General features: G+C 35.2%; 1 protein-coding gene across 5 annotated transcripts in view; it reads right to left on the minus strand.

Moving 5' to 3' along the window:
* LOC18595741 (protein UNUSUAL FLORAL ORGANS-like) overlaps positions 1-20,392 on the minus strand; it is a 47,123-nt gene that overhangs the window by 7,991 nt on the left and 18,740 nt on the right. For 4 of the 5 annotated variants that reach the window (XM_088807377.1, XM_088807380.1, XM_088807385.1 and 1 more), the window contains one exon: positions 19,674-19,923. The exons of the other annotated variant lie outside the window; for it this stretch is intronic. In XM_088807377.1, the coding sequence (XP_088663503.1) occupies positions 19,906-19,923 (18 nt within the window). In that variant the 3' untranslated portion in view covers positions 19,674-19,905. Of the gene's footprint in view, positions 1-19,673; positions 19,924-20,392 lie in introns of those variants that run through there. 5 annotated transcript variants of the gene reach the window in all.

The following is a 20,392-nucleotide window of genomic DNA, read 5'->3' on the forward strand; positions in this document are numbered from 1 at the left end:
CCTAAAACAATCCACCTTTGCTCGATGAGTGGACAACCAATCCATACCCAAGATCAAATCAAAGTCCCGAATCTCCAATGGGATTAAATCACCCATAAATTTTTCTTCGCCAACTTTAATACCACAGTCTCTATAATACGTATTTCTTACTAACCGCTCGCCTAGAGGAGTATGCACTACAATCTCTTCCTCTAATGGTGACAGGTTCCTATTTGAGAATGATGCAAATGATATGCCCACGTATGATCTATCGGAGCCTGAATCTATCAAAACATGTGCATCTCTATCAAACACAATCATAGTACATGCCACTATGCTAGGTCGAACCCGGGCTTCATCCTCAGTCACTGCAAAAACCCTGGTCGAAATCTGAGACTGCGGTCTGAAAGATGGCTACTCTGAGGTATTACTCCCCATGCCTGACTGTATCACTGGGCCATGTCTGGACTGTGATCCCAAAGTGTCTCTCCACGGTATACTAGGACGAGTCGGAAGAGTAGAAGTGGCTACTGTATCCCGTCTCAACTGAGGACAATCTCTCTTGATATGCCCTTGTTGGCCGCATTGAAAACACTTTACAAGCTTTCTACATGACCCAATATGAAATCCTCGGCAATTACGGCATCTGTCCAATACTTCTAAAGTCCCCCCCTGACTACTCATCACTGGCCGATCAAATCTAGAAGATCTCGACTGTGACTGCTGAGATGGAGGTCTAGTGAATGCCATAGACGCTGAGGTAGTACTTCCTGCAGTAGATGTCAAATCTTTGCCTCTCTTTAAAGACTAACCCGGGAACGTAGGCAGATTTCTTCTTTTTGCAAACTCAGCTCGGATCCATCTATTCTTAGTGGCGAGCTTCTCAGCCCGTAAGGCCATCTGCACAACTTCCTTATACGACTCCTTGCCAGTCACTATCATACGCTCCCATATCTCATTACGGAGTCCCTCCTCAAAGTAGTTTACCTGATCCTGCTCCAATTTCACCAACTCAGGTACATAAGACATCAGCTCATTAAAATGAGTTTCATACTCCTCAATGGTCATGTTCCATTGTTTCAAGCTCAAAAATTCTCTCTTTTTCTCTTTCTGATGGAAATAGGTGTAGTATTGACCATCGAACTCTCGAAGGAAATTCGTCCAAGTCAGCGGTATAGGAAAGCGAGACTTTACTAAACTCCACCAGGTACGGGCTCTCCTCTTAAATAACTGTGTAGCCACCTTCAATTTCATCTCATCATCTAATCCCATATCTGTCAGTGTCTCCGATACTTGAATAACCCAATCCTTAGCTGCGGTCGCATCTAACTCACTAATTAACGAGACGCAACCTAACTGTCTAGCTTCCTTCAATTTCTTAGAAATGGAGACGTCCGGTGTCTGGGGTGGAATAGGAGGTGGTGGTACTGGGGCTGTTACAGGGGAAACAAAGGGTGGAACTGGACCAGCCTGAGCCTGGCTTGTAAGAGTAACGAGAAAAGTTGCTAATGCTTGAGCTGCCTCGAGTGACATGGCAGGTACGCTAGGAGCAGCAACAAGTGGTGGAGGAGGTACATAAATGTCAGTAGACTCAGCAATAGAAGTTGCTCTAAAAAAAGACGCAGCCGACTCCTCTTCTATGGAATCCAGTCGACTCTGTCTGGGGTGACCTCATCCCCTACTGGCAGATCTAGTGATAGGTGGTAGCTCACGTCGAGGAGGCATAATGATCTACAAAAAGAACGAAATTGGTTTAGACAACTTAAGACTCTATATGCAACTACATGTTACTAACTAATCTTAACTAGGCCACACTGACATTGTAATTATTTTAAAATAACTTTAAATCCAAGAACTTTAAAAATCAAAAACTTCTTTCAAAACCATAAGCTTTTAAACCGAAAGCTCTGATACCAACCGAATTGTCATGACCCGGAACCTCCCTCGGGCCCATGACAACCGCCTTGACATCCTGATTGACACTCATTACCCGAAATATCAATCGGAACCCTGCAAGGCTTACGTATCAGTTTCTTGCCTTTCCTGTGAGCAATCGTTGTTAAACATTTAGTTTTAAACAATTACCAGTCGTTTTCGACTCAAGTAAATCAAAAGATAAAAATTATTTTATTTTATTTTTTTAAAAAAGATTTATAGACAAATATTACTATCAAAATATTGATTAAAATATAGCATTTTTATATAAAACAATATTTATAGAAACACGTGTAAGTAATCTTTTGTAACGTGGAAGTAAAATAAATTCATACATACAATAATTTACAAAGTTATAATGTACAATAATAATTATAATGACAAGTGGCACATAAATACACCAAGTGTTGGTGATAGTAACTTACTGTTTGTAAGATAGAGGGGTCAACTGGAATCCTCAACAAAATCTAGTATCTACAAGCTACCATAGGCCTAAAATATTTGAAAAGGAGGTGGGTGAGATTTTACAATCCCAATGAGTTAACAGACATTATTATAAATATCTAAAGGCGAGTAAAATGGAGGCCAGTTTAAACAACAATCACAAACCATTTCATAAGGTTTTCAATTTATTTCTTAAACCATAAAATATTTGTAATTTACCAAAACAGTTGTTAAGGCTTATGACTTTTATTAGAAACAGGGCTCAAGCCAAAAACTAGTCTTCGGGGATACCTTGACCGAGGTATCTAACCGAGTCCACCAAGGTTGTTAAGATATTTACATGTTAAACACATGTTAGTTTTGAAAACAAGCCGTTCCTTGGCGTTGGCTGAGTTACACATTCACGTGGGGGTTCGACGTGAAGTGAGCTCTAACACTACCCCGGGAGTTACCCTCATCGCCTCTACAATCGGAGTAACTATGCAACCGGGTTTACCGTACCCCTCTAATAGGTAGTCTACGGAAACCCGTCACTGCAGTGACTAAACTCACCAATTTTAATAAAATTTCGACAGTATAACGTGGCTTTTATTTATTTATCCAGCCTGCATAGTAAAAGATAGCTTACATAAATTTTCAATGCAATTATAAAATATAGCCACATATACTCATATATCATAAGCCATTCGTAGGAAAATATATTTTTCAAGACAATTGGCAGCCTCCAATTACTCAATTTCATGATCAAAAGTTTCTTATTTAAGATAATCAACACAATATATTTATTTGTCACATTTATTTCTAAAACATCAAAAGTCTCATTTTAATCTCATTTTCGTTTCATAAAATACATAAAGAGCATTTAAAAATAAACTCTAGATAATTTACAATAATAATAGGTTTACTCACAGTTTGTACAAATTAAATGCTTTCTAGGTACCCCGATCACTGTTCGTCGGGTACGACTTCCTTGTCTTTACCGGAAGGCTCTCCTCCTAGATACATTGCATGTAAAACCTGACCCTATAAACACATGTTATGACATACATGCACTGAGTAGCATGTTATTACACTAGGAAAGCTTCTAAGAATAGACGAAACCCGGTATTGCATCTGACGGTACACTTGAGTTGATTTAACCTCGAACTAGTTCAAATAGGAATCGTAGGATGGAATTTAATATTTTACAGTCCAGGAATGACTAAAAATGATTGTTCGGAGTTCGAGGGTTCATTTGGGAAAAAAATAAAAATTTTGATGTTCAGGGGCAAAATCGTCATTTTGCCACCTAAGATAATAATTTGATCATGGAGTGAAATTTTTAACCAAGATTAACTATTTGGAGTATAATTTAATGATAAAAAGTGAAAAAATTTCAATTTCGGTAATTTTCAGAACATAGGGGCAAAACAGTAATTTTGTCGCCCCAAGGTAAAACTATAATTTTCACCACCCAAAACTTGTCAAAATTATAGGATTTATTTATTTTTGGTATGACTAACTATGGTATTTTAAGTGGTGAAAAATTGAAATTTAAAGGACGAAATTTTAAAAACGGGCCAATGGAAAAGTGACACATGACACTTTTTAATGATTTAATATTATTTTAAAGGAAAATCAGCTCATTTAAACCCCACATCAGGTGATGGTCGGCCATAAGGAGAAAATAAGAGAGAAAATAGAGAGGAAAGGAAGAAAAGAGAAAAACCAAAGGAAAACTAAAAAATTCAAAGGAAAATTCACCTTTTTAATCCGTTTACGCATCTAACGGTAAGATTTTTCGACTTTAACTTGATTTCTACCTGTCCTATGCCTTTGTTTCCATTTAGCATGCTTGAGGAGAGAGATCAAAAAGTGATACCAAGGGCTGGCCGAATTTCAAGGGGAAGGATTTTGAAATTTTTATGTTTTGATTCTTAGTTAAATTAGTAGTTTTAGTTAGTTAAATGTGTATAGGAATCAAATTGAGCAAGAAAACATGAAGTTCTCACAATACCCACCATTGGCTGAATATTCAATGATGTACAATGATGATGAACTGATTTTTATTCTAAGAGAAATGAAGAGAAAATGATGAAAAATGGTTAAATGTGATAGAAAAACAAAGTGAAAAATTAATCGAGTAAATGTCCCATTTTTGACTGAATTTTCCAAGGAGGAAAGTGAGCTGATTTTGGTGATTTTAGAAGGTTATTGGCTGATATTTAATGGTTAGAAATGTTGGAGAGAAAATGGGACAATTGAGAGCTAAAATGGAGCGCGTTAGCAATTTATCGGGTAAAGTGTCAAAAATAGGTTAATACCGCGTTTAAGCCGTTTTAGGCTATTGCATTTCATACCATGCATTAGTATAGGATTTAAGTCAATTATATAGTGATTTAGCATCAATGTGGTGAATTGTGTAATTTGTGCAATGTGTCTAGGAGGAGAGCCTTCCAGTAAAGGCAAGGAAGTCGTACCCGACAAACAGTGATCGGGGCACTTAGAAAGCATTTAATTTGTACAAACGGTGAGTAAACCTATTATTATTGTAAATTATCTAGAGTTTATTTTTAAATGCTCTTCATGTTTTTTATGAAACGAAAATGAGATTAAAATGGGGCTTTTGATGTTTTAGAAATAAATGTGACAAATAAATATATTGTGTTGATTATTTGAAATAAGAAACTTTTGATCATGAAATTGAGTAATTGGAGGCTGCTAATTGTCTTGAAAAATATATTTTCCTATGAATGGCTTATGATATATGAGTATATGTGGCTATATTGTATAATTGCATTTGGAATTTATGTAAGCTGTCTTTTACTATGCAAGCTGGGTAAATAAATAAAAGTCACGTTATACTGTCGAAATTTTATTAAAATTGGTGGGTTTAGTCACTGCAGTGACGGGTTTTCGTAGACTACCTATTAGAGGGGTACGGTAAATCCGATTGCATAGTTACTCCGGTTGTAGAGGCGAGGAAGGTAACTCTCGGATTAGTGTTAGAGCTCACTTCACGTCGAACCCCCACGTGAATGTGTAACTCGGCCAACGCCAAGGAACGACTTGTTTTCAAAACTAACATGTGTTTAACATGTAAATATCTTAACAATCTTGATGGACTCGGTTAGATGCCTCAGCCAAGGTATCTCGGAGGACTAGTTTTTGACTTGAGCCCTGTTTCTAATAAAAGTCATAAGCCTTAACAACTGTTTTGGTAAATTACAAATATTTTATGGTTTAAGAAATAAATTGAAAACCCTATGAAGTGGTTTGTGATTTGTTGTTTAAACTTGCCTCCATTTTACTCGCCTTTAGATATTTATAATAATGTCTGTTTACTCATTGAGATTGTAAAATCTCACCCACCTCCTTTCCAAATATTTCAGGCCTGTGGTAGCTTGTAGATACCCGATTTTGTCGAGGATTCCAATTGACCCTTCTATCTCACAGACAGTAAGTTACTATCACCAACACTTGGTGTATTTACTGGCCACTTGTCATTGTAATTATTATTGTACATTATAACTTTTTAAATTATTGTATTTATGAATTTATTTTACTTCCACGTTACAAAAGATTACTTACACGTGTTTCTATAAATATTGTTTTATATAAAAATGCTATATTTTAATCAATATTTTGAATAGTAATATTTGTCTATAAATTTTCCTTTTAAAAATAAAATAAAATAAATTTTGTCTTTTGATTTACTTGAGTCGAAAACGACTGGTAATTGTTTAAAACCGAATATTTAACAACGATTACTCACAAGAAAGGCAAGAAACTGATACGCAAGCCTTGCGAGGTTCCGATTGGCATTCCAAGTAATGAGTGTGAATCGGGACGTCGCGGCGGTTGTCATGGGCCCAAGGGTAGTTCTGGGTTGTGACATTGCAAAAATTACACAATTCACCACATTGATGCTAAATCACTGTATAATTGACTTAAATCCTATACTAATGCATGGTATGAAATGCAATAGCCTAAAACGGCTTAAATGCGGTATTAACCTATTTTTGGCCCTTTACCCGATAAATTGCTAACGCGCTCCATTTTAACTCTAAATTGTCCCATTTTCTCTCCAACATTTCTAACTATTAAATATCAGCCAATAACCCTATAAAATCACCAAAATCAGCTCACTTTCCTCCTTGGAAAATTCGGTCAAAAATGGGACATTAACTCGGTTAATTTTCCACTTTGTTTTTCTATTACATTTAACAATTTTTCATCATTTTCTCTTCATTTCTCTTAGAATAAAAATCAGTTCATCATCATTGTACATCATTGACTATTCGGTCAAGGGTGGGTATTGTGAGAATTTCATGCTTTCTTGCCCTATTTGATTTCTATGCACATTTAACTAACTAAAACTACCAATTTAACTAAGAATCAAAACATAAAAATTTCAAAATCCTTCCCCTTGAAATTCGGCCAGCCCTTGGTATCACTTTTTGATCTCTCTCATCAAGCATGCTAAATGGAAATAAAGGCATAGGAAAGGTAGAAATCAAGTCAAAGTCGAAAAATCTTACCGTTAGACGCGTAAACGGACGAAAAACACGAATTCCGCTTTGAATTTTCTAGTTTTCATTTGGTTTTTCTCTTTTCTTCCTTTCCTCTCTATTTTCTCTTTTATTTTCTCCTTATGGCCGACTATCACCTGATGTGGGGTTTAAATGGGCTGATTTTCCTTTAAAATAATATTAAATCATTAAAAAGTGCCATGTATCACCTTTCCATTGCCCCATTTTTAAAATTTCGCCCTTTAAACTTCAATTTTTTTCACCACTTAAAATACCATAGTTATTCATACCAAAAATAAATAAATCCTATGATTTTGACAAGTTTTGGGTGGTGAAAATTACGGTTTTACCCCGAGATGACAAAATTACCATTTTGCCCCTATGTTTCGAAAATTGTCAGAATTGAAATTTTTCACTTCCTATCATTAAATTATACTCGAAATAGTAAATCTTGATCAAAAATTTCACTCCATAATCAAATTATTATCTTAAGTGGCAAAATGACGATTTTGCCCCTAAACATCGAAATTTTCAATGTTTCCCCAAATGAACCCTCGAACTCCGAACAATCATTTTTAGTCTTTCCTGGATTGTCAAATATTAAATTTCATCCTACGATTCCTATTTGAACTAGTTCGAGGTTAAATCAACTTAAGTGTATCATTAGGTACAATACCTAGTTTCGTCTATTCTTAAGGGCTTTCCTAGCGTAATAACATGCTGTTCAGTGCATGTATGTCATGACATGTGTTTATAGGGTCGGGTTTTACACGTATTCTACCAAATTATTAAGTTTTAGATTTTGTACATTATTTTGAATAGCTTAGTTGGTTAGAGCATAACAAATAAAGAATTTTAGAACATATTCTACCAAATTAATAATTTTTATATTTTATATAAATTTTGTACATTATATAGAACTAGATTAATTTTATAAATATAATTGGAGTATCTTAGTTGGTTAAAGAGTGTAGCTGTTAACTATAAGCGTGTGAGTTAATGATAAGGTTAAAGGTTTAAGCCCTTCCTTTAATGTAACCAATTTCATATAATTAGTTTTTGTTTTAGATTTTAATATATAATTTTAGATTTTGTACAAATTTTATAGATTACATAATTAATTTTTGTTTTAGATTTTATACAGATTTTGTACATTATGTAACAAAAAATTATTTTTATTAATATAGCTGGTGTAGCTCAGTTGATTAAAGCATATGGTTGTTAAAAATAAAGTCGAAGGTTCAACCCCTTCCTCTAGCATAACAAATTGTATATAAGTTTTTTATGGGAAAGAAAAATTTTAGCGTAGTAGGAAAATTTTACCAATTGTATAAATTTTGTATATTATGTAGCACAAGATTAATTTTATAAATACAGTTGGGGTAGCTATGTAGCACAAAATTAATTTTACAAATATAGTTGGAGTAGCTGTCGAAGGTTTAGAACTTTTCTCTAACATAACCAATTGCATATAATTAATTTTTGCTTTAAATTTTAACATATAGTTTTAGATTTTGTATAAATAACATATAGTTTTAAATTTTGTACAAATTTGTATAATATATAGCTAATTTTTGTTTTAAATTTTAAAATATATATAGTTTTAGATTTTGTACAAATTTTGTACATTGTGTAGCACAACATTAATTTTATAAATATAGTTGGACTAGCTTAGTTGGTTAGAGTGTGTGGTCCTTAATCATAAGGTTAAAAGGTTCAAACTATTCCTCTAACATAACAAATTGTATATTAAATTCTTTCTGAGAAAGGAAAATTTTAGCGCAACAAAATGTATATAAATTCTTTATGGGAAATTTAACATATAGTTTTAGATTTGGTATATTATATGGTTAATTTTTTTCTTTATGGGAAATTTAACATATCGTTTTAGATTTAATACATTATATAGTTAATTTTTTCTTTATTAAAAATTTAATAGTTTTAGATTTTGTACATGATATAGTTAATTTTTGTTTTAGATAAATTTAATAGTTTTAGATTTTGTACATTATATAGTTAATTTTTGTTTTAGATTTTATACATTGTGTAACACAAGATTAATTTTATGAATATAGCTGGAATAGCTCAATTAATTTAAAGTGTGTGACCCTTAACCACAAGGTCGAAGGTTCAAGCCTTTTATACTAAATTAACTTTTTCTGAAAAGAAAATTTTTAGAACCTATACTACTAAATTAACTTTTTTTTTGTACATTATGTGAACAAATGTAGCATTACAAAGTCGCAGGTTGAAGCCTTTCCTTTAGTATAACAAATTGCATATATGTTCTTTGCAAGAAAGGAAAATTTTAGAACATATATTACTAAATTAAATTTTCTTTTATTTTTTGTATATAGTATAGTATGAGATTAATAATAAGATGTAAATTGTGTAGCACTATATTAATAATATGAAAATACTGAAAATTTTAGAACGTAAATAACTAAATTAACTTTTCTTTTTGTTTTTGTATATTATGTAGCATAAGAAAATTTAAATTTTCTGGCTGTTAACCACAAGGTCGAAGGTTCAAGCCCTTCCTCTAGTGTCAATTAACACTTTTAAAAATAATTTTAAAAAGGGGATTGGAAAAAAAATTTAAAAAAATAATAAAAGATATCTTGTAATATGAAAAAAAAACTTTGTAATATGAAAAAAAAGAAAAAAATTAAAAACGTAATTTAAAAAGATTTGAAAAAAATTTAGAAAGTAATAAAAGATTTCTTGTAATATGAAAAAAAAATTAAAAAAGTTATAAAAGATTTCTTGTAATATGTGTCGTAACGTGCGGGTCAGGGAATCCCACCGCCAGACGAGAGTGAAAATTCTAAAACTAGGAGTCGCCACCAATCTTTTTTATTAGGTGTGATTGGCCACCTATTGTTTCGATTCTAATTGACAGAGACTTAATTAGATTACACCCGTCGAAAGAATTTTAAACTGATCTACATTTTTCGAGATCTAGGTTTGGGAGTATGATTACTCCCGGGGAAGGATTAACACCCCCAAAAAGCCCGTTCCATGAACGGTATCATTTTTAGATTATCCTATTAGGCTTTATTTTTTAAGTTTATTTTATTTTTTTAACTATTATTCACTTATTTTATCTACTATTCAACCTAAAATGGAATGCAAATGTGAGGCAAGATGAAATGCATGGTATGAGATGAAAAATGTAAGACGAATAACCTTTTATCGAGGACGTTCTCTCAGATCCGCCTATCATACTGGTGGGATCCGAGGTGTTCTCTGACCTAAGGAATTATCCGAGAAATTCGCCTTCGTAAATTCGACGAATAAATCACATCATTGGGGTTATCGTACGTTTTTTTTTAAATAATGTTTTCGTGAATAATGAACCTAATACGAGCGAAAGCCTTTTATTAGATATGTTTCCCCGAGCCCTCCCATCATACTAGTGGGACCCGGGGACATCTTTTCACCTAGGGTACTTTTCGAGAAATACTCACATTTTCAAGATCCTCGAAAAATCCCATCATTGGGGCTTAACTCGCAAACAAAAATACTTATATGCAATGGTATGCATGTTGCAATAAAAATATATGTTATGTTTGTGAAATTAATTATTTTTTTTATTTATATATTTTTTATTCTTGACTAATTTTTTTATATAATAAAATTTTATTTATTTAAAATAAAAATCTCAAAAACTCAGAATCGAAGCCCTCCCATCGTACAGGTGGAGTCTTAATTCGGATTCCGAACCTATGAAAAATTAGTCCGGCATTGCGACTTCTCGAGTCCCGACCAATCTTCCCATCATCGGTATAATTTAATGTTATCTTCAATACTTATATTATATATATATGTTATTTCCTACTCTATTTTTAATAACCAAAACTTTTCTTATTTCTTTATACTTATTATATTACTATATTTTATTTACATAAATATACCCATTTTTTTAAAAAAAAACACATAAGAAATTCCTAAGTTCATGTTCCATGAAATTTTTGAACCACAACGAATTATTCCAATTTAACTCCAGACCCTTCACTATTCCTTTCAACATACTTTAGAAACAAGTCTCCAATGACACTCAGCAACTAATATATGCCACTCCGGCCATAAAGTTATGAATTTATTATACTAAAAGTTAATAAACTGGAAAGTAATCCACCTTTCTTATGCTTCCTAGAAACAACCAGAGGATAATAGACTTCTTTAAAAACATTAAATGTTCTATATTCACAAACACAATGAAGTTAACTTCTTTGTAATGCCGTTGACATAAAAGTATCAATACTAAATATATATATATATATATATTTCTACAATTTTGCTATTCATTTTTATTTTTTTATTTTTATCTTTTCGTTCTTAATATCCATACTATATATATATACACGTATAATAAATCTTTCTATGTTTTCAATTTATTTTATTTCTGTCACGACCCGGTACTCCCCTCGAGCCAGTGACAACCGTCGCGGTGCCCCGGTAGACACTTATTACCCGAAATGTCAACCCAAAACCTCGCAAGGCTTTACTATCAGTTTCTCTGTTCTTTTGTGAGCAACCATTGTCAAATATCGTGTTCTAAAAGATTTTAAGCTGTTTCCAACTTTAAACAAATAAAATATTAATTTTTCGTCTCACAGGGGTATTTTGGTCATTTTTCTCAAAAATTTTGAAACTGGCTAAAACGTAATATACAAGTACAAAACACATAATTCATATTCAATATGAGTTTAAAAGTCTAAAATCTTCATTTAAAACGAAATTATGGTTATTTGAATATAATAAGAAAATAAAAGAAATATTAAGTAAAATATTCTATTTTCTTATAAAACAATATTTATAGAGTTATACGTGAATAATTTTTATAGCGTAAAAGCTAAATAAATTTATACATACTTAAATACAGTAAGTCAAAATATTTAATTTAATTTACAATAACAAAAGTGCCCCCGAATAAACAAAAGTAAAGAGGACTGTGAACCTACGGTTTGGAAAATGTAGATCCCACCATAGTCCTCGATGAGATCAGCTATCTACAGTCTATACTGAACCTGAAATGGGTGGAAAGGAGGGTGGTGAGATTATAAAATCCCAATGAGTAAACAGACATCATCATAAACATCTAGAATTGAGTACATGGAGACAATAAAGTAAATCGTCATAAACTAGGTTATACAATTAGAACACATCTCGTTCAAAATACGTAAAAAGGCTTATGGATCTCATAAACATTTAGGCTTGTGCCATAAATCCATTCTCGGGGACACCTTGGCCGAGGCATCCTACCGAGACCGCCAAGGCTATTAAAATTCACATTTCATATAAATCATGTTTTTGTTTTGAAAACATAGCCGTTCCTTGGCGTTGGTTGAGTTCCCCCTCACGTGGTGGTTTAGCGTGAAGTGAACCCTAAACTTTACCCCAGGAGATACCCTACGCGCCTCTCCGTTCGAGGTAAGAATATAATGGGGTTTACCGTGCCCCTCTAAAAGGCTGGTCCACAGAAACCCCTTACTATAGTGATTAATTAATATATAATCCACCATATAATAAAACTCAATAACATGATATGGCAATTTTGTAATTCGCAGTTTTTCAAGGCAACCAAACAATTCGCATTTCAATACAATTGCCAACTAGCCAATCATGCTCGATTTATCATAAGCCAGTCAATTTAAACAATCAAATTTGCCACAATTAACAGTCTCCGTGTACTTTATTTTTCAAAATCATTATTAATTCCAAAACAATTTATAATTTAATTTAATTGAAACTCATTTATTCATAAAACATGAAAATTTATCTTTTTAAATTCCTTATTCCATAGAATTCATGAAAGCATCTAAAAACCACCATAGATAATTAAAATGACAGTAAGTTTACTCACAATGTCCAGAATGCAGACTTTCGAAGCACTCTGTCTACTGGTCCTCAGATGCAATTTTCTTGCCTTTATCGGAGGACTCACCACCTTGACACAGTAAAAAAAAAATCGAGAATTTCACCAAGTTGGTACTAAATCAAAATTAAACTAATTTCGACTACTAATGCATGATATGGAATGCAAAAATGCACTGGTAACTATCTAAACTCAGTATTGGCCTAATTCGTCTTATCACCTGATTAAATTCCTAACGCGTCCGTTTAAACTCCAATTTAATTCTTTTCAGTTTCTATACCTCAATTGCACCCAAATTAACTTAATGTCCCTCAGTGTGGTGCAAATTATCAGTCCCAACAGCAAATTACGAAAATACCCCTAGTGGGTAAAAATTCGTATTTTTGCTCCGAAAATTTTCATTATTTTTCTAGGCTCATAATTCATTATTCCTTAACCAATTCTCCTAGAATAAAATCAAACTCATCCTCACTCACTACATGGTAAATTCAGCCATTAATGGTTGGGGGAGAAAATAAATTCTTTTCTTATTGTTTTGTTTCTAAATATGCTAAACTAACTAAAAACACTAACATAAATTAAAATCAAATAAATCCAACAACTTTCTCTCTCCTAACCCATTTTTTCAGAATTGAATTCACCATGAAAACATGTAATTTAATCATGAAAAATAAAGAGAAATGCTTGGGAATAAGAAAACTCAAGCTTAATAGAAAAATCTCACCTTTTTCACTTAATTTCCTTGAAAATTCACACTTTTTCTTTGATTTTTCTCTCTCTAGGGTTTTGTTTTTTTTTTCTCTCTCTTCTTGCTGGTTTGGCTAGCCATGGGGTGGAAGATGAGCTGATTTTTGTGCCTTTTAAAAAGGAAAATAATAAATTAATAAAGGCATGACACGTGGCATCATGTCATTGGTCCGTTTTTAAAATTTTAAAAATTTAAACATTTTATCTCCACCACATGTTTAGTCAAGGGTCAAAGATGAAGACAAATGAAGACCATGTGCTGGAAAAAATATCTTGGTGGTGGAAAATTACAATTTTGCCCTTGAGGTGGCAAAATTACCATTTTACCCCTATACTCCAAATTATACCGAAATTAAAATTTTTCACTTCTAAACCTCAAATCATACTCCAATAAGTCAAATGGGGCCAAAAAATTCTTTTCTAAAATTCCCATTTTATCCCCAAGTGGCAAATGACCATTTTGCCCCTAGTTAGTAAAAATTCTGATTTGACTCCAAATTGATCCTCAAACTCCAAATTACCATTTTAAGTCATCCATGAACTGTGAAACTCTTAATCTCACCTTAAAATTCCTATTTGATCTAGTTCGAGGATTAAATAAACTTTGTTGTACCTCTAGGTACGATACCGACTTTTATAAATTTTTTGGGACTCTCATAGCATGCAATCATGCTATCATCACATGTATGTCATGAATAGTATTTTATAAGGTCGGGCTTTACAGCACTACCCCCCTTAAAATAAAATTTTGACCTCAAAATTTCACTTACCTGATTCAAAGAAAATATGTGGATATTGGTTTCTCATTTGGCTCTCGACTTCCCACGTCATCTCCTCCATTCGAGCATTCTTCCACAATACTTTCACCATTGGAATGCTCTTGTTCTTTAGCACTCGATTCTTTCGATCTAGAATACGTACAGGCTTCACCTCGAACTTCAAATCCTCATGCAACTCAATGGGAGGTGTCTCTAAAATATGAGAGGGATCGGGAACATACTTTTTCAACATCGAGATGTGGAAGACATTATGAATCCGATCTAAATCTGGGGGTAATTCAAGTCTCTAAGCCACTGACCCAATCCTTTCAATGATACGAAAGGGTCCAATGTATCTTGGATTGAGCTTTCCCTTCTTCGCGAATTGAATCACACCTTTCATCATCCAATAAATACCATAAATTATCACAATAGTATAATCAAATAAGATTTAATACTTGGAAATTTCAAATTATTACCTTTCCAAGGAGGAACCTTAAGAAAAACTTTATCGTCGACTTCAAACTCCAAATCTTTCCTTCGTTTATCCGAATAATTCTTCTGCCTATCTTGAGCTGTCTTTAATCGCTCTCGGATAACTTTGACCTTATCGTTTGTCAAATCAATCAATTCCACATTCACCAATTTCCTCTCACCTACTTCATCCCAACAGAGCGGAGTTCGGCATTTCCTTCCATACAAAGCCTCGTATGTTGCCATCCCAATACTAGACTGAAAACTGTTATTATAAGCAAACTCCACCAATGGCAAGTGTCTGTCCCAACTCCTGATAAAGTCAATGACACAAGCCCGTAACATATCCTCTAATGTCTGAATAGTTCTCTCAGATTGACCATCTATCTGCGGATGAAAGGCAGTACTAAATCTCAATTTAGTTCCAAGAGCTTCCTGAAATTTTGGCCAAAATCGAGAAGTAAATCGAGGGTCTCGATCTGACACAATAGAAACTGGAACTCCATGTAATCTCACAACCTCATCTATATAAAGTCTTGCCAGCCTCTCAATAGAATACGTGCTATGGATAGCCAAGAAATGGGCGGACTTAGTCAATCTACCCATAATCACCCAAATAGCATCCTTCCCACTTTGTGTCCGCGGTAAACCCAATACAAAGTCCATAGTCACGTGTTCCCACTTCCATTCAGGAATCGGTAAAGGCTGAAGAGTACCTGACGATTTTTGATGCTCCGCCTTGATCTGTTGGCATATGAGACATTTCGCTACAAACTCTGCTATGTCTCGTTTCATACCCGGCCACCAATAACTTTCTTTAATAGTCTGATACATCTTGGTGCTTCCGGGATGTAAAGCGTAGGCGGAAGAATGAGCTTCCTCCAAAATAGCTCGTCTCAACTGATCATCCTTAGGGACACAAATTCGGTCTCTAAGCATCAAAGTACCATCATCGCTGAGTCTAAACTCACTAGCTTCTCCATCTTGCAGCTTTTGAACTTCCTGTTTCAACCAATCATCAAATTTTTGCAATTCTCTGATCTGATTCAACAATGAAGGTCTCACGACGAAACTAGCAAGTAGGGTTCCATCCTCACCATTATTCAACTGGATCCCTAGAGATTTCATCTCAAGTAACATCGGAAAATAAGAACTCCGAAGTGTTGCTAATGACGATGAGGATTTACGACTTAAAGCATCCGTTACAACATTTGCTTTTCCCGGATGATAATCAATCACTAAGTCATAATCCTTAATCAACTCCAACCATCGTCTCTGTCTCAAGTTAAGCTCTTTCTGGGTGAGCAAATACTTCAAACTTTTATGGTCAAAAAAAATCCGACAACGCTCACCATATAAATAATGTCTCCAAATCTTCAATGCAAATACTACTGCTGCTAACTCCAAGTCATGAGTAAGGTAATTCGTCTCGTGCTTCATCAACTGTCGGGAAGCATAAGCTATTACTTTCTCATCCTGCATCAACACACACCCTAATCCCAACTTAGGTGCATCGCTATATACCACAAATTCTTTTTCACTAACAGAAAGTGTTAAAATAGGAGCGGAGGTTAACCGGTTCTTTAGCTCCTGAAATCGATTCTCACAAACATCATCCCACTCAAACTTAACTCCTTTACGAGTCAAACGAGTCAGAGGAGCTGCTATCAAAGAAAATCTCTGAACAAATCTCCGATAATAACCGACTAAGCCAAGAAAACTACGAATCTCTGTAACCGTTCTTGGTTGCTCCCATTGTAAGATTGCCTCTATCTTCTTGGGATCGACATAAATTCCAGCTCCGGACACCACATGTCCCAAGAAAACCACTTCCTTCAACTAGAATTCACATTTAGAGAACTTGGCATAGAGTTGTCTCTCGCGCAAAGTTTGCAACACCATGCACAAATGGGCAGCATGTTCATCATCATTCTTCGAATAAACCAAGATGTCATCGATGAATACTATCACAAACTTATCCAAGTATGGATGGAACACCCTGTTCATAAGATCCATAAAAACTGCCGGGGCATTAGTCAAACCAAACAGCATCACCAGAAACTCATAATGCCCATAACGCGTCCTGAAGGCAGTCTTGGGTACATCCTGCTCCTTAATCCTCAACTGATAGTACCCAGATCTCAAATCAATCTTAGAGAATACCATAGCACCTCGTAATTGATCAAAAAGATCATCTATCCAGGGTAAAGGGTATTTATTCTTGATGGTCACTCGATTCAGCTGACGGTAATCGATACACAATCGAAGAGTGCCATCCTTCTTCTTTACAAATAGGACTGGTGCTCCCCAAGGAGAAATGCTAGGGCGAATGAAACCTTTATCCACCAAATCTTGCAACTGGACTTTCAGTTCCTTCAACTCAGCTGGAGCCATTCTATATGGAGGAATAGAAATAGGTGCGGTACCCGAAAGTAAATCAATAGGGAACTCAAGCTCTCGATCAGGAGGTAGTCTCGGTAAATCATCAGGAAATACATCAGGAAACTCACTTACTATTGGGACATCCTCTAACTTAGGTTCCCCATTTGAAGTATCGATCACGTATGCCAAATAAGCCGGATACCCTTTTTGCACTAATTTCGAAGCTTTGATGGCTGAGATTACACAAGATGGTAATACTCAACGTTCCCCTACAAACACAATTTCTGCTCCCTCTGAATTCCGAAGAACAACTTCTTTTCGGAAATAATCCACGTTCGCCCGATGTGTAGTTAACCAGTCCATACCAAATATTAAATCAAAATCCAAGATCTCTAGAGGAATTAAGTCACCCCTAAATTCTTCCTCAGCTACCCTTACCCCACAGTCTCTATAACAAGTATTTCTAATCAACTGTTCTCCTAGAGGGGTATGCACTACAATTTCTCCCTCTAACGGTGACAGGTTTTTATCAGCAATTGATGCAAATGTCGTACTCACATAAGATCTATCTGAGCCAGAATCTATCAAAACATAAGCATCTTTATCAAATAAAGACATAGCACCTGTCACTGCTCCAGGTCGGACCCGTGCCTCATCTTCTGTCACAGCAAAAACTCTTGTCGCGGTACGAGTCTGTGGTCTCGAAGGTGGATGTGACGAGGTATTACTCTCCACACTGGACCGTATGGCTACTCACTGTCTCGGTGGTAACCTAGAAGAATCTCTCATCTGCATATCAGTGCGAGCTGGTGGAGATGATGCAGCTACAGTGGCTCGTCCTAACTGTGGGCAATTACTCCTAATATGACCCGTTTGTCCACATTGGAAACATCTTGTTGGCCCTCTACATAGCCCACTATGATAATTCTCACAATTTTTGCATCTGTCAGAACCTCCGGAACTCTTCCCAAAATCAGTCATAGCTGATCTGCTAAACCTCGAAGGTCTCTGCTGTGATGGTGGAAATAGAGGTCAAAGAGATGTCACGGAAACAGAAGTAGTGCTCCCTGAAGTCGTTGAGTCCTTGCCTCTTTTTACTAGCTGACTAGAAGACATACCAGGATTCTTCTTTTTTGCAAACTCAGTCCGAATCCTCCTATTCTCAGTCGCGAGCTTCTCAGCCCGTAAAGCCATCTGTACCACTTCCTTATGTGGCTACCTACAAGTCACTGTCATTCGCTCTCTAATCTCATTACGGAGCTCTTCCTCGAAATAGTTGGCCTGATCCTACTCAGATTTCACCAGATCCGGCACATATAACATCAACTCGTTAAAACGAGTCTCATACTCCTCTACAGTTAGATTTCCCTGTTTCAAACTCAAAAATTCTCTATTCTTTTCTTTCTGATGGAAATAAGTGAAATACTGACCATCGAATTCCTTGAGAAAATCGGACCATATCTGAGGAGTAGCGGAACGGGACTTCACCGAATTTCACCAAGTACGAGCCCTCTTATCTAATAATCTCGTAGCCACCATCAGCTTCATGTCGTCGTCTAATCCCATATCAGAGAGAGCCTCTGAAACTTGATTAATCCAATCTTTTGCCACAGTGGCATCCAACTCACCCGTGAAAAATACACAACCCAATTGCCTAGCCTCCTTTAGCTTCTTGGAAATGGATACATCCTGTACTGGTGGTGGAGCTAAAGGAGTAGTTGAAAGCACTACAAGTGAAACTTGACCAGTCTGAGCTTGACCAGCCATTGCTGCAAAGAAAGCTGTCAATGCTTGTGCTGCCTCAGTAGGCATGGCGGGAATACCCGTAGGTGGCTGAGGAGATGGAGGATGTGGAGGACTATCGGCTTGCTCAGCAGCAGGTGCTGCCCTAATTGTAGATGCAGCTGATTCCTCCTCTACTGTATCTGGCTGATGACGTTGGGAACGACCTCTTCCCCTCCCAACCGATCTAGTGAGAGGTGGGCGTCCGCGTCGAGGAGGCATTGTAATCTATAAAAATACGAGCAAGTTTAGGTAACCTTAGGCTCTATATGCAGATGCATGCATTCTATTCAACCTAACCTAACTTAACTTAATCCAGGGCCACATTGATATTGTAAAGTTTTACAACAACTTTAAAACTAAAAACGTTGATCTTTAAAACCAAAAGCTCTGATACCAATTGAATTGTCACAACCCAGTACTCCCTTCGAGCCCGTGACAACCGTCGCGGTGTCCCGGTAGACACTTATTGCCCGAAATGTCAACCCGAAACCCCGCAAGGCTTTGCTATCAATTTCTCTGTTCCCTTGTGAGCAACCATTCTCAAATATCGTGTTCTAAAAAATTTTAAGCTGTTTCCAACTTTAAACAAATAAAATATTAATTTTTTGTCTCACAGGGGTATTTTGATCATTTTTCTTAAAAATTTTGAAACTGGCTAAAACGTAATATACAAGTACAAAACACATAATTCATATTCAATATGAGTTTAAAAGTCTAAAATCTTCATTTAAAACGAAATTATGGTTATTTGAATATAATAAGAAAATAAAAGAAATATTAAGTAAAATATTCTATTTTCTTATAAAACAATATTTATAGAATTATACGTGAATAATTTTTATAGCGTAAAAGCTAAATAAATTTATACATACTTAAATACAGTAAGTCAAAATATTTAATTTAATTTACAATAACAAAAGTGCCCCTAAATAAACAAAAGTAAAGAGGACTGTGAACCTACGGTTTGGAAAATGCAGATCCCACCATAGTCCTCGATGAGATCAGCTATCTACAGTCTATACTGAACCTGAAATAGGTGGAAATGAGGGTGGTGAGATTATAAAATCCCAATGAGTAATCAGACATCATTATAAACATCTAGAATTGAGTACATGGAGACAATAAAGTAAATCATCATAAACTGGGTTATACAATTAGAACACATCTCGTTCAAAATACGTAAAAAGGCTTATGGATCTCCTAAACATTTAGGCTTGAGTCATAAATCCATTCTCGGGGACACATTGGCCGAGGTATCCTACCGAGACCGCCAAGGCTATTAAAATTCACATTTCACATAAATCATGTTTTTGTTTTGAAAACATAGCCGTTCCTTGGCGTTGGCTGAGTTCCCCCTCACGTGGTGGTTTAGCGTGAAGTGAACCCTAAACTTTACCCCAAGAGATACCCTACGCGCCTCTCTATTCGAGGTAAGAATATAATGGGGTTTACCGTGCCCCTCTAAAAGGCTGGTCCAAAGAAACCCCCTACTGCAG

The sequence above is a fragment of the Theobroma cacao genome, chromosome 6 (assembly GCF_053813885.1).
Source record: "Theobroma cacao isolate CCN51 chromosome 6, ASM5381388v1, whole genome shotgun sequence".
Lineage (NCBI taxonomy): Eukaryota > Viridiplantae > Streptophyta > Magnoliopsida > Malvales > Malvaceae > Theobroma > Theobroma cacao.